General features: G+C 41.6%; 1 protein-coding gene across 1 annotated transcript in view; it reads left to right on the plus strand.

The window, feature by feature from the left end:
• The first annotated feature begins 6,836 nt into the window (after positions 1-6,836).
• DNASE1 (deoxyribonuclease 1) overlaps positions 6,837-15,258 on the plus strand; it is a 31,666-nt gene continuing 23,244 nt past the window's right edge. Inside the window, exons 1-2 of the mRNA XM_077449247.1 lie at positions 6,837-6,918; positions 14,283-14,416. Coding sequence (XP_077305373.1) covers positions 14,285-14,416 — 132 coding nt within the window. The 5' untranslated portion in view covers positions 6,837-6,918; positions 14,283-14,284. The remainder of the gene's footprint in view (positions 6,919-14,282; positions 14,417-15,258) is intronic.

Raw genomic sequence — 15,258 nt, forward strand, 5'->3', positions numbered from 1 at the left:
ACTGACACCAATGATGGGGCACTATTCCTCTGACTGACACCAACGATGGGGCACTATTCCTCTGACTGACACCAATGATGGGGCACTGTTCCTCCCTCTAATACCAATCAATGGGTCATTGTTTGATCCCACTGATGCCAGGACATTTTCTTCTCCAACTGGGCACAGTCCGGCCCCCCTAAAATTTGAAAGACAGCAAACTGGCCCTTTGTTTAGAAAGTTTGGAGACCCCTGACCTTAAGCAAAAATGTTGACTTGCACATGTCTTTTTGCTGCCTTTTGATGTCACCTATTGTTGTTTTATCTATGTAAAAAGAAAAAAAGTTAAAGGTAAATGATAGCCATAACATGCAGTAACCATATATTTTGAGTCATCACTCCATGTTTCACCTAAAGTGATCCTATCAGGTTAAAAAAAAAATCCTGATGTAAAATTACTCCAATAGAAGAGCTATATGCACCATCCTGGCAGCCCATGTTTCCAACCTCCCCTCTTTTTTAGAGATGCCACCGTCATTCAACTCTGTGCATTTGACACTTCCAGGAGTGTCAGATGTTTGTGTCCCTCATGGCACACCATGGCTTCTCCTTCTGACTCCCTACATCTCTACTGAGTCCTATAGTGGAGGATGTACTTTTCTTCCTAATGTAAGTCTACTAATCAGGTCTTGCGACCACTACACTTGATTTCCACAGTGGTTACATGATCGGAAGCCTGGGAACTACCAATCAAAAGCCTTGACCCAGAGCAATCAGTGGCAACTCAGTCAGTGTATTGGGACTGCGTTGTCAGAACTCAACATCCAATCACCATGGCCACATATGTGCGGTGGCTGGATGTTAAGCCCCACCTTTCTTGCCATCGCATATATGGTTGGCAGGAGGTTAAAAAAAAATTCAGATAAAAGGTTCACGCAATAGAAGAGTTTTTTTTTTTAATGGCAGCACATCTCCTACATTCCCTTGGTGCCCACGTTGTGTCAGTTGCTGTGGTTCACCGCTATGGAGAAGGGGCTCTGATGGCAAAATCCGACATTGAATCCACTTTGCACTTGCTCCCAGTCCATCCAGACAGTTTCCGCCTGCTTGGGTGCTGCTGGCAAGAGGAATATTACGTGGATCATTGCCTGCCCCTGGGCTGCTCCATTTCCTGTGCCTTCAGTGCCTTTGCGTGGGGCCACCTTCATCTAATGTGTGTGCTATACTTCTATCCACGTTGGAGCACATTACGGGTAGATTCAGTAATCGTTTGACTGCGGAAAAGACGAAGGGCCCGACTACCATGCTTAGTCTCTTGGGCATAGTTCTCGTCTCGGGCTACATGGAGTGTCGTCTGCCGGAGGATAAATTGGTAGCACTCAAGACAGAGATTCGTGGGATATTGGGACTACGCAAGATTCAGCTTCGGAAGCTAAAATCTCTGTTGGGTAAGTTTCATTTTTTTAAATTAACAAAATATCTGCAAAAAATATTGGCTATTGGCAGAAGAGGTGGCTGAAATATCGGTATTGTATTGGCACTGAAAAAACATTATCGGTTGATCCCTACTTTAGGGTACACAAGCGTTATGCCATGGTGTGAATGGCAATTGCAGGAATCTACTAATTCCTGCCACAGTTTTTTGACAAGTGTGAGCAGCCAGCTACCACTGCCAAGCCCTTGTCATTTAATGACAGGTTGTCGGCGGACACTGCTAATCGTGGCTGTTCACACAGCCAGCATTTATCTGCGATGATTGCTGCTGGGAGACCTTTGTTCCACCCTCTCCTTCTCTTCAGAGGGGAGGACTTCTGTGGTTCAGAGATGAACTGGGAGGACTGATAAGATTGCTTGTGATAACATTACTGGGTGCACAACACAGAACTGGGTTTTTGGAAGGATCAACTGTTTTTTTTTGTACTTCTTGAACAGATATAACACAACATGTTCAATGATATATTTAAACAAACATCAAAAGGAATCAAATAAGAGTTAGATGAATGGGTTTACCGAGGCACAGGTTTGCAATATGCTGGTGCTTCTTCGTTTCTTCTTTGTAGATTGCATAGCGCTCTGGTCCTTCCTTACAGAATATTTTTGAAATACAAATATCATATGAACTGGCAGTGTCCCTGTACGCCCAGTGAGGTGTGTTTTACGGTTGTTACAGTTGGGCTTGTTGACTGATAAATGTTTACACATCCTTTTTACAACAGTCATATATTTTACAAGTTACATTAGAGCCCATAGTCATCCTTCATCAATCTCTCATCCATTGGCTATAATTCTAGCTTGTTACTGCAACTAAATCTTTCCTGGGAGTAACATGGAGTCTGCCATTACTACTATCTCATTCTGCAGATACTAGTTGCCTGGTTCTCATACCAATCCTCCTGCTTCAATACCCTTATGTAATTGACCTGCATAATGATTAGAGATGAAGACTTCTTTCATTTTTGTTCTTGGCTACGGACTCCCGTTATAGAAGGAGGATATGGATGGAGGTGTTCTGTAGCTCTCTCCTATGCAACACTGTTCCTTTATCAATACAATATGGTGAGTGAGAATTAGTACACTGGGGCGGGAGATTTGTTACTATTATAATCACCAGGTGAAAATAAAGAATAAGAAAAAAAAGTGAAGTTATAATTTAAATCAAATAGGATTGCCCTCATTACATGGCCATGGCAAAAATTGTCATTGTCCAATCAGATTTTAAATGAGTAGTCAAAGGCTAGATAAAAAGTAGTGGTCTAAAAATATGCATAGTGATTTGTTCAAAAAGAAAATAGACATTACATGCTCTTTCGCATGTTGTGTATTTTGCAATTTTGCAAAAATAAAATTTTCTCATGGAAGAAGTCATTTGTATTCATTGAATAATCAAAGGTGATAACATCTAAAGGGCCTGGAAAATAATTTGGTGAACACTGTCTAAAAATATGCCCCTTAAACCATAACTGAATGACGTTTAACTTGCTGAAGCACTGTGTATCAGAAACAATTTTCAGTTTTAAAAAAAATTAAATACTGTTACCGCCGTTTTTTTTTAAATACTTTGTTACATCTCAGTGCTGCTGATGTCCTGGAAGCTCTTTGGAGACCCTTCATATCTACATATATGCCATCCTATAAATTGCTCTACATCTTTTCAAGGTGGGTTTCCTGATAATGACAACATACTTGTGCACCATGCATCGGCACACCCACTTCCACCAGATGTGCTATGAGTAGGTAAGAGAGTGTTTACCTAAGTGGATCTGAGGTTGAACCTCTACATCAAGAGTTAAAAGTCCAGATATAAATGTATTCCAATGTAAGATCACATGGAAGAATTCATTAAAGAGCCAATGCGTTTCAGGGACTGGAACTGGCTCCCTTCACCAGAGCTCAAAGATATGAGCTACACTAGAAGGAGGTACAATTTGTTTAGTATTTTGGATCACGTTAGCAGCTGTGTAGAGCAGCCCGTTTATAAAATCTTCTATTTGATCTTAAATCGGGATAAATTTGTATCTGGACTACTGGCATGGCACAATCTCAGATCAACTAAAAACTATGGATCAAAGGAAAAGAATGCAATTCCTTATGGAGAAGGTCCACCCACCCATGCAAAAATTAAAAGCCAGCAGCTACAAATACTGCAGCTGCTGACTTTTAATAATAGGACACTTACCTGTCCTGGAGTCCAGCCATGTTGGCACCGCAGCTGATGTTTCTATCAGCTGTTGGGTGCTGCCTCCGCCATTGCCGGTAAGTGAACCCAGTAGTGAAGCATTACCGCTTCATGCCGGGTCCCTACTGCACATGCGCAATGCACCACTGCACTCTCCTACTAGCCTAGCAGCGGGGGAAGCAGGCGGGAGGAGGAGGGAGTTAAGCTTCTCATGTAATGCACCGTGGCCTGGTCTATCGCAAGTGGGGATAGGGTACCTGCCAAATATAGGTATCCGCTCCCTCTCCTCCCAGAAAAGGTGCCAAATGTGGCACCAGAGGGGGCAGGAGACAAATGAGTGGAAGTTCCACTTTTGGGTGGAAATCTGCTTTAAGTGTGTAGAAGCTGCCAGCCTAGAATCCAGACACCTGGCTCAAACACTTCTGCGATACTCTTAGCTAATAATACCCCTAGGATAATCCTGGAGGATCCATTACTACTTATCCATTCCTTCAAGGAACAGAGCGTTGTCTCCCTATAACAGGTCCTGAACAAGGACCTTCATGGTGGTATCACCAGTATTAGTTTAATAAAAGCTACAGTTTTAAAATGTTTGAAAACAACTTTTGAATTTGCTTTAAGGTAGCACCAAAAGGCTCACCTTTTTCTAAATAATTAGATTGATATTGGCCAGTTTAGAATAGAAAAGCCATTCTCAGCCACGGTTCCGTGGAACCCCAGGGTTTCTCCAGAGGTTTCCACGGGTTTCTTGAGATTGATTCTTGAGGGTTGATTGATCTCTCATCTACTGGTGCCTGCATAGTTCTAGAGCCAACATCACTTGACAAAGGTAACATCATAACACAGCTTTATCTTTTTAGCTGTCTGTAATGATTGCTTTCTGACCACCAATGTAATTCCGTGTACACACGGTCAGAGATTCGGCCAGCAAAAGACCAATGAGAGCTTTTCATCAGAAAATGCGACCATGTGTATGCTCCATCAAAATTTAGCTGGCCAAATTCCCACCAGCAAAAATTTGAGAGCATGTTCTCAATTTTTCAGACGGAAAAACTTTATATCGGAAATTCCGATCGTGTGTATGCAATTCCGACACGCAAAAACTCACACATGCTCAGATTCAACTATGAGATGGAAGCTATTTTCTTTTTCTAGTACCACCATACGTGTTGTATGTCACCGCGTTCTTGACGGTCGGAATTTGGTGTGACTGTGTGCATGCAAGACAGCTTGAGCATAATCCCATCGGAATTCCGTCTGGAAAACCATCAGAGCTTTTTCCGACCAAAATTCCGATCGTGTGTACGTGGCATAAGGGTTGCGTTCTTCCTGCTGACTACCAATGTAAGTATCATTTTCCTCATAGACCCCAAATTAATTCGTTTTGGAGACCTGAAAAATATTTTATGAGTTCCTCTAGGGTGAAAAGGCAGAGAGAGGCTGAAATAGATGTTTTAATGTTTCTTTTAGAAAAAAAATCAGATCACCTAATACTTGCTGTGCTTGCAACTGCTGGCCTCCAGCTAACTTTGCACCACTCTCCTGAACTTCAGGCCAGGGAGAGGGCACTCAAAGCTTCAAAGTCCCCCAATCCAACTCCTCAGGACTACAGTCACATAATTCCAAGTGTCTGTGTGCATGCTAACGCTATCTGGTCCTCTCTGGCTACCTTTGTATGGTGACGCAGGCAGCATTCTACTGGCAGCGTCTAAATCTCTCTTTCTGAGAGTGTGCACAAAAGGGTGGCTCCTTAGGACCCTGCAAGGCAATGGAGCCACTCAAGAAAGGAAACCAGGAGCAAAGATCTTTGGACCAGATTGGAAGTGGGTTCAAATCATGCTAGTTAGGTGCTGCTCTGGACTGGAGGGTATGGGTTAATGCCTTCCCGGTTCTTTGGTTTTGCCAGTTATCTCTAGGTCCGATGCACAGGTCCTGTGTTATAAAAGAGAGAAAGTGGTCCAAAACAAGCAACCCCTGATAAAGTGAGAGTGGGGGTGGGGTGGTAGCCGAGAGATCACGAGAGAACCTTGTAAGGGAGAAGATCAGAAAGGAGGGGCACAAGAATATGGTCTGATACTGCTGTAAGGTAGAAGGTCCTCTGTACCTGGGACTCATCCATGAAGATTCCAACACTGGGAAGTGCCACTAATGAATTCCCTGTTCATACATGGACTCTACCTTTGCACTGTTCTTGAATGCTTTTTCAAGTAAAGCTTTGAAACCTTGTTCCCACCTGGTTTTAAATTACACAAGGGGTGTAATGCAAGTAACCAGCACATATAGTCTATGGCTTGGGTCATTAAGCACATTAGGGTATGAAGACAGCTCTGTAAGAATTAACACAGTGTGGAGTACAAGTACGTGGTTACCCAGGGTAATGGAAATTCACCAAGCAACCTATCGCTAAGCATGTACCAGGTGGGATATCCTCTTACAGGAGGAACCTGTTGTCGGCACTCTATCCACGAGTGGCCCATCTATCTCCCATAGCAACGGGAGCAAACTTGTGCTGCAGGGATACACAGGTACAGAAGACTTCAGTGAAGTGAACCTATGGAGTCCGTGCTAGGTTCATGGTGGGACTCCATACCATTATTGGGAGTGTGGTAGAGAAAAAAGAACAAGAGAATAAAAGAAGGATAATAAAGGAGAAGTAGAAGTAGAAGAGGGTCAGCCAAAGCCCCGCTAGGGGACAGAGAAGGATTGAATACATGGGTCCTACATTTTATTAAATTTCCACGTGTTTTTATGAAGAATACTGGTAAGTTTGTCATTAACCATGATCCAGTGTAATTTACTTTTAATGCAGTCGAGTGGTGCCACCAGTCGCTTCCAGTGTTTAACAACAGTGATCCTCACTGCCAGAAGCATATAGAGAAATAATTTTGTTGATTTTTTTTAAGAACCTCCATTAGCAATTTCTGGAAAAGTGCTGCTTCTGTATATTAGGGTTTAAATACCACTTCAATATGTAAAAGCTTAGATGAGATTTTAGGCATTCAATTCAGATCTTTATTGGTCTATCCTTATTTTAGGAAAGCAGCAGACATTTAGAGCAGTACAGTACATGTGTGATGGACAGAAGATAAAGTCATTCTGGGAGGAGCAGCATTGCTGAAGGTTAGATCACCTGCCGTCATGTGGGAGGACCTGTTGTATTTAACCTGCTGTAAAGGAACTCCTATTATACCTATAGAAAAGTTATCAGCTGGCTAACACAAAAGAGAAACAGCCCAGGTACCAGGCTCAGCTGTCACCAAGCAGTGAGTATAGAGAGCCTACTGGCTTAAATATTATCATGTGTTTTACTGATGCTTTCCATCTGTCTTTATATATGTATTAATGCAAAGGACCAAAGTTTATCTTTATAATCTGTAAAATGAATTCGAAGATAATAGATTACACATAATGACCGACAAAAACAATTTAAGACATAATGCTGTTGATCTAGTTGACAACTATCTACTTTTATCTGTTAAATGTTCATGTAGACACAGCATTACAATGTGTCTGAAGTTCCCACATGGCAACAAGAACAACTGGTAACATTTCCAGTTGGGTACAAAAGGAAAATATTGATTTACAAAGATGATCGTTTTGCTGCCCTCACTTTAATGATTATCACCATTGCCAGAAAAGGGGGTGGTACCCATTAAGCAGTATTGTCTTTTTTTTTATATGTATATATTTAGAGATCTTTATAATAGGCTAAATTAAAACCAAAATACTGACCTTTTTTTTAATTAGTTGAAATGCTCAGGGGATAATAAAAGAGAATAAACAACGTAATTCAACATGTAAAATGTTGCATTTTGTCTATGTTGAGAAATCAGGCACATCTCCAGAGATAGAAATTTCAAGAGATTGTCCCTGGAAATCAGGGACAGCTGGTCGTTATATGTGTACTTGGAGCCTGCTGACAAATATTTTAATGGTTATTTCATTTGATTTTCACGGTCATTCCTTCTATTATTACAAGTATTAACATTTTTGCTGCTGTAGTTAAAGTTAAACTAAATTAAAAGATTATATTGTTGGTTTTGGATAGAATACAGAAGATCATTAACTTTGGTTGGGCTTTTATTGCTGATTTCTTTGTCCCCATTGAAGATATGTCCCTTCACTTCTTATGCCTAGAATTCCAATATAAAAAATGAGGGGGGGGGGGGAGGGGTGTCAACAGGACAGGAGACAAAATTGAAAAAGCTTTAGTGAATGCCCAACTCCACGTAGGAGAGTCTAACCTCAAAAGAAAAAGGTAAATAAATTGGTCTAGGTCATGGATGATATGTTTATATGTGGAAAAATATAGTCAATGCATTTTGGGGCAACAATAGAGTCCCCTTTATCACAGCTGTTTGAATAGTAAAGGTTCTCATTTGGAGGTACTGTCCCTAATTTGGAACAGAATCCCTCTGTCAATCTCTTCTCTCCTTTTTGATATAATGCACTGTATAGAGATGGGCAAATCTGCTCAGTTTTGATTTGATTTGCCAAGCGTTTGATGAATCTTGTTGGAAGGTTTGCAAACCCAAACTTAGAGGCAAATTCTATTGAAGTCTATGGGGGCAAATTTTAACATTAAATTCTGGCCATTTTTTTTACATTCTTTATTTATATCTGAGCAGGGTCCTCTTAATCCTCTTGTATTTTTTTGTATTGCAACTGTATTGTCTCCTTTTTATATTGTAAAGCGCTGCGTAAATTGTTGGCACTATATAAATCCTGAATAGTAATAATAATATATAGCATTGATATCATTTAAAATTTGCACCAAATATTAGGGGTCATATACGTCAATACAAATTGCCAATTTAATCAACTGCTTATGACATAAGTAGTATTTTGAAATTTGTAAACAAACTAATAAGAAAATCAACCTCTTGGTGACCCCCTACTGCACCCGTGGTGTGGTTTGTTCAGAATACAGATATTACAACTGTTACCATTACCACCTTCAACCGGGATGGATGTGAACCACATAAACACGCCACAAGACTTACAACATGAAATGGACCTGAAGCGTGCCCTGGTCTGCTGGTCGGTATATCAAAAAAGGGGGCATACCCAAGATAAGTAATAGATGTTTGTGGAGATAAATGAAGTGAGAAATGCCCTGAAAAAAGGAATGGGAGGGAGGGTATCACGCACAGGAAATGACAAAGTCTACAGATGAGTGGGCTGCTTAAATACCCCCCGGACTCCTCCAATAAATTCAGGCCACCATACTGGCCTTCTTATTTATGGTGGAAGCCCTTCAACCTGGATGGATGTGTACCACATAAACATGCCACAAGACTTACAATATGAAATGGACCTGAAGTGTGCCCTGGTCTGCTGGTCGGCAGACCAAAAAAGTGGGCAAAAACATTTAGGTAGGGGGGAAAGCTCTTTATTGGTTTAGTGTTATTTACTGAGCAAGTTTAGTAAATGCTTTCTACCTAAGAATGAGGATTAGGAAGATTTCCACCTGCCTAATCTCTTGATGATATAGTCTGGAACCCCATGCTGGGATGCGGCCAAGGCTGCTCCAATTCGGGAAGGAGTCTCCAGAGTAACGACTGGGGTCGAGGCCTAGGTTGCACAGGAGGATTCTGATGTGCTTGGTGAACTGGCAGCCACTCAAGGGGTTGGTCAGGAAAGGTAGTAGGGGACTAGAGTTCGACTGGCTGGGTAGGAACGACAGTAGGCGTTCGAGTATCGCTACTGGACACCAGATGTTGTTTGTCCTGAAAAGATGGATGTCGACCCTGAGGGCAGATTGCTGGGTTTTTGATAGAATGAAATGATCTTGGAAGCGAGCCAGGTGACATCTACACAGTACCTGGCCAGCAGGGCTTTTACAGGTACACTTGCTAGGCCGCAAACAACTGTAGTAGGTTAGGTAGATGGCCGCTTGAATGACCAAGCTGTGGAGAAAGCCAAACAGGGAATGAGAGAGGATAGTCGACATGTCTCTGAAGATGGTACTCGTGATGGACAAGCGTTTGGAGTTGGCTATGGGCTGCTGCTTCTGAATGCCGCGGAGGATGGCTCGGATCGCATGGGCTGTAAACAAGGATGGCTTTGCGGGATCCTGTAAGGCCAGGAAGTGTTTTATGCCAGCTAAGTATAGTCTGATGGTGTTGTGTGATAGAGCCAATTGTGTGTGGCAATATGAAATGAAAGATAGTAGGTGCTTAGCGTCTGGTGAAGTTGCCCCGGGGCAGGATGCCAGAAACTTGCAGAAGGCGTTTCAAGCAGTGTGGTAGGCCTTGAGTGTGTTGCAGGATAAGGATTGATTGATGAGCTGGGTCACGCTGTGAAGGTGCTGCTTTAATCCAGTGTCAGCTGAGACCAAGGTGGGATGAGAGATGGTGATTGCCATGAGAGAGGCACGAGTTGGTGCCGCGATTGAGACTGACAACGAACTGGACTCTGAAGCATGGAACGAAATGAGATAAAAAAATGGCTAACACGAGGCGGCATGAATTAGTGCATCGCAGATGCGACTGAATTCGAACCGGAGTGAAGGGTATGCGAAAAGTAACAAAATGTTTTGCCATGACAGAGGCATGAATCGGTGTGCCTGCAATTGCGACTGCCCATGAAGTGGACTGTGGAGCATGGGATTGCATAAAACAGAATGACTAGAATGAGCCGATATGAATCGGTGCATCGCAGATGCGATTGGATTCGAATCAGAGTGAAGGGTATTTAAAAAGTAATGAATAAATGATTTGCCATGACCGAAGTATGAATCAGTGTGCCGCAATTGCGACTGACAACGAACCGGACTGTGGAGCATGGAATGGAATGAGATGGCTAAACAGAGCCAACATGAATCTCTGATGCGACTTGATTCGAACTGAGGTGAATGGTATGCAAAATAACAATGGATGCCATGGCAGAGACATGAATCGGTGTGCCGAGATTTGCGACTGACAACGAACCGGACAGTAGAGCATGGAATTGCAAGAAACGGAGCAACTAAAATGAACCAACATGAATCGGAGCATCGCAGATGCAACTGGATTCGAATTGGAGTGAAAGGTATGTGAAATGTAACAAATAAAATAATTTGCCATGACAGAGGCAAGAATTGGTGTGCCACAATTGCAACTGACAACGAACAGGACTGTGGAGTATGGAGCGGAATGAGATGACCAAACCGAGCTGACATGAATCGGTACATTGTTGATGCGACTTGATTCGAACCGAGATGAAAGGTATGCAAAATAACAATGGATGCCATGTCAGAAATACGAATCAGTGTGCTGCGATTGCTACTGACAGCGAACCGGATTGCGGAGCATGACATGAGCTGACATGATAAACTAGCCGGGATGAATTGGTGAGTCACTGATGTGACTGTATTCAGAGAGGAGTGTAGGGTAGCATGCAAACTAAAATAACTGAAGTGATAGACAGTGTTTTTTAAGTGAAAATGGGCCGACTATGTGGCATGTAAGAACAAAGTACGAGAATGTACAAATGAAACCAATGAAAAAAACGGCTCGGTGTTTGAGCTCACAAACTGAGGCACGAGTTTGTGATTTTGCATGAGACTAAATAAGGCTGCATGCGGCAACTTAACGAATGACTTGTGAGTTCCGTAGCGGAGTTTCGGCGATGCGGGGGAACCGGGCAAACAACGATGCGTGAAATGAAGAAATTATACACTATTCCTACCTGCGGCAGTTGAGCAAGACTCGATCTACGTAAAATCACAGAGCAACCCTCGAGAGGAAAAAGATTTGAGATGAAAGAGATGATGTTTTGTTAAATATACGCTTCAATACTTATGAGTAGACTTGTGCACAACGGAAAATTTTGTTTAGTTTCTGTTCGTGGTCATTCGTAAAATACATAATTTCGTTCTGTTATATTCGTTATGTTACATTAATACGTTTTCGGATAATTCGTTATTATTCATAGAGTGTCAATATTCGTTATACTGAATCCCGAATTCATTTGTTATATGCGCTATAAGATTTACTTTGAGCTGACCTTTTGTTTCATTAGATCTTTAAAGAATTACCGAATCATGGCAAATTCATTCGTTATATTTCTTTTGTATTTGTTGTAATTCGTTATTTTATTATTTGGACATTCGGATGCATCCGAATGTCCGAAAGATGCAAAATTCGGCCGAATTTCGATTTGTTACGAAACAAATTGCACAAGCCTACTTATTTGTAATAGCGGATGTTCAAAAGTTGCTCTTGTATAAACTGTTGGAGATTTCTGTACACTTGTGATTTTTCCTCAATAAAATTTGTTTAAAAAAATAAATAAAAATCACAGAGAACCGAAAGCCTCTGGAAGTTCGACACACAACTCACGAACACCAAATAAGTTCAAAGGGTTGGCCTAGTGACGTAACGAATCACACATAGGAACCGGCAAAGACCACAGATGAGTTTTTTTTTGCCCATACATACTTTAAGTAGATTTTTAAACGTAATTTTTTAAAAAATGTTCTAACATTTAAAAATCAACATAACCACTTGATCTTTGGAAGATTTTACCCCTTCATGACCAGGCAAACAAATCAATATACACGTATTGGGATTTTTTTTAACCAAAAATATGTAGACGTTTACATATTTGCCTAAATTGATGAAGAAATTTGATTTTTTACATTTTTGTTTTGGGCATGTTTTATACCAGAAAGTAAAAATTTTTTTTTTTCAAAATTGTCTGTCTTTTTTTGTATATAGCGCAAAAAATAGAAACTACTAAGGTGATCAAATTCAAAAGAAAGCTCTATTTGTGGGAAAAAAAGGACATACATTTTTTTGTGGGTACAGCATCACATGACCTCGCAATTGTCAGTTAAAGTAAAGCAGTGCCGTATCGCAAAAAGGGGCCTGGTCATTCAGGGGGTAAACCTTCCGGAGCTGAAGTGGTTAAAGAGGGCAGAACACTGCCTTGCCCATTTAGAAAGATTTTCAGAGGAGTCGCAGACCCTACATTTTCCCTTACTCGTCAGGAACCTTTCCCTACTGCTAACACCGTTCCTAGCAGACGGTGTACCTTTCCCTATACTCCCCACAAGCGAAATGCACACTAAACACATTAGCCAGGGCCTAAACAGGCTCTGCCTGACTCAAGCTGGCTCCCAGAGAATCACATGGGGTGGCACCATCTAACAGGATAGCTTCCCCAGTGACCCAGAAAACCATAAAGGAACCCTGTTCTCCTTGACTTCCTCTCCAATAACAGTGCCGCTGCAGAGAACGCCACCTGCAGTGTAGAAAGTAGACTGCACCTGCCTACGTATGCACAATCTGTGGGCAATGACCCTTGTTCTGTGCAGAGGTGCACATATACGTGTTCGATTGATGCCATTCTGACAGGCCTATTTATACTGGTGCATTGTGGCAACTAAAATGCACGTGTTAATTATGCACTGTGTGCTGTGCAGTGTCATTTATTATACATGGTATACCTACACATTGTATGATACAGCCCTATGCACAACACATTGCAGTGCAACACAGCACATATACCATGCATTGTGGTGTGGTATGTGCTGCATGTTTACAAAACGAGTAATGTACATTTTTATATCTGTTGTGATGCAATGGCAATCTATTCATACTGAATGGGTTGCCTTAATACAACATGCATTAACGGATGCATGCTAACTCATTGCAGCGCATCCCTTTAGTGTGAATGGGCCCTATGTGTGGCTTCCTCTTCTTTTTGTGGGACAGAAGTAACTGGAAATCTCCCCAACTGGACAAAGAGAGCAAGAAACGTGCATGTTTTTGCCTTTGAATTAAATATAAAACTGAATAAGGTTCGCTTTAAAGTTCCGCTGCCTAGACTTTAGACACAGATGAAAACAAAAAATAGATTTAATCAAAAAAAAAAAAAGATAAAAAAAAGCAAACTGCACACATATGGAATCACCTTCTTTGGTTAAGGGCTTAGCAATCCTACGTGAGTCTGATCAAACAGCATCAGTCACCCTCATCAGGCAGCATTGAGGCTGCTGATGATGACGCTTTCTATTAAAATTTGCATTATTACAGCCCATACCATTATTTCCTGTATAGTCTACATCAGTGGTCTCCAAACTGGGGCCCAGGGGCCAGATATGGCCATTTGCTTGCCTTTATCCTGCCCTTGGGACTCTGTTCCTCATACTGACACCAACTATGGGGGCATAATTTTTGCCACTGACACCAACAATGAAAGGCTATTCCTCTGACTGATACCAATGATGGGCATTCATCCACCCACTGACACCACTGGAGGGAGTACAAGTCCTCCCGTTGATGTTACTGATGGGGCACTATTCCTTCCACTTACACAAACAATGGTGCTTTATTCTTCCCACTGAAACCAATGATGGGGAACTATTCTTCCCACTGACACCAATAATGGAGAACTATTACTCCCACTGACACCAATAATGGAGAACTATTACTCCCACTGACACCAATAATGGAGAACTATTACTCCCACTGACACCAATAATGGGGAACTATTCCTCCCACTGACACCAATGATGGGGAACTATTCCTCCCATTGACACCAATGATGGGGGCCCTATTCCTCCCACTGGCACCAATGATGCAATAAAACATTCTGAATTATAATATATATATGTGTGTGTGTTTTGATCCCATTGCAGACATGATTTGTATAATTATTGGACTGGCGCTTGCCCTGAGTTCTGTTTCGGGTTTGAAGATCGGAGCATTTAACATCCAGTCCTTTGGGGACTCTAAGATGTCAAATCCTGAAGTGACATCAATCATTATGAAGGTGAGGATTCATTTCACTTAAGAATAAAGTGAATGTATAGCTAAAACATATTGTTTTTTTGTTTTGAATAGAACAGGGAAGGGTTAAAGCGCCTGCCAGGTAAAATTTTCCACTGTGGGTGTAGCACTGGGGACATTTCCATTCACTTCCCCTCTTGGACAGGTGTCCCCATTGGACAATTTCCCCTTACCTTGAACTGAAGACAAGTCTAAAGCCTTGTACACACGGTACGATTGTTGGTAGGGGATTGTCTGTTGACAGACTGTTTTTGACAACTGTTGTCCAATTTTCGGCCAACAAATGTTGGATGACAGGCTAGAAATTTTTTGTCAGACAACGGTTTGACGTCAAATTTTTGTATGGTCAGTACACAAAAGTCGAAAGTACAAACACTCATGCTCGGAATCAATGCTCACCAAACACGAAATTAGCAGAAGGGGCCCAAAGGGTGGTGCTCAAGAGCTGAAATTCCTCGTAGTACATCACTACGTTTGTGTTTGTGGCACGACAATTTTGTAGTATGCAAGACAAGATCCTGGTACACGCCCTTTTGACAAAAATCAGACGCTTGGTTGGTCAACAATCGTACTATGTGTACAAGGCTTTACAAACATGACAGATTGTAAAACATTATGACTTTACCTTGCAGGTTAAAAAAAAAAACTTACAGCGGCATACAACTGCTTTAAAGCGGTATTAAATCCCCAATCAAAAATTTATTATATTGAAGCCTACCAATTCTTAAATTTGGTAACTGCAGTTGTTTTCTCTCTTTTAGGCTTTTTTTTTCTTTATTTTCACCTGGCGATCCAACAAGTAACACACTTCCTGTCTTGTGGTGT

The sequence above is a fragment of the Lithobates pipiens genome, unplaced genomic scaffold (genome assembly GCF_037356315.1).
Source record: "Lithobates pipiens isolate NorthernLeopardFrog02 unplaced genomic scaffold, aLitPip1_a1.2 Scaffold_22, whole genome shotgun sequence".
In the NCBI taxonomy this organism is placed as follows: Eukaryota; Metazoa; Chordata; class Amphibia; order Anura; family Ranidae; genus Lithobates; species Lithobates pipiens.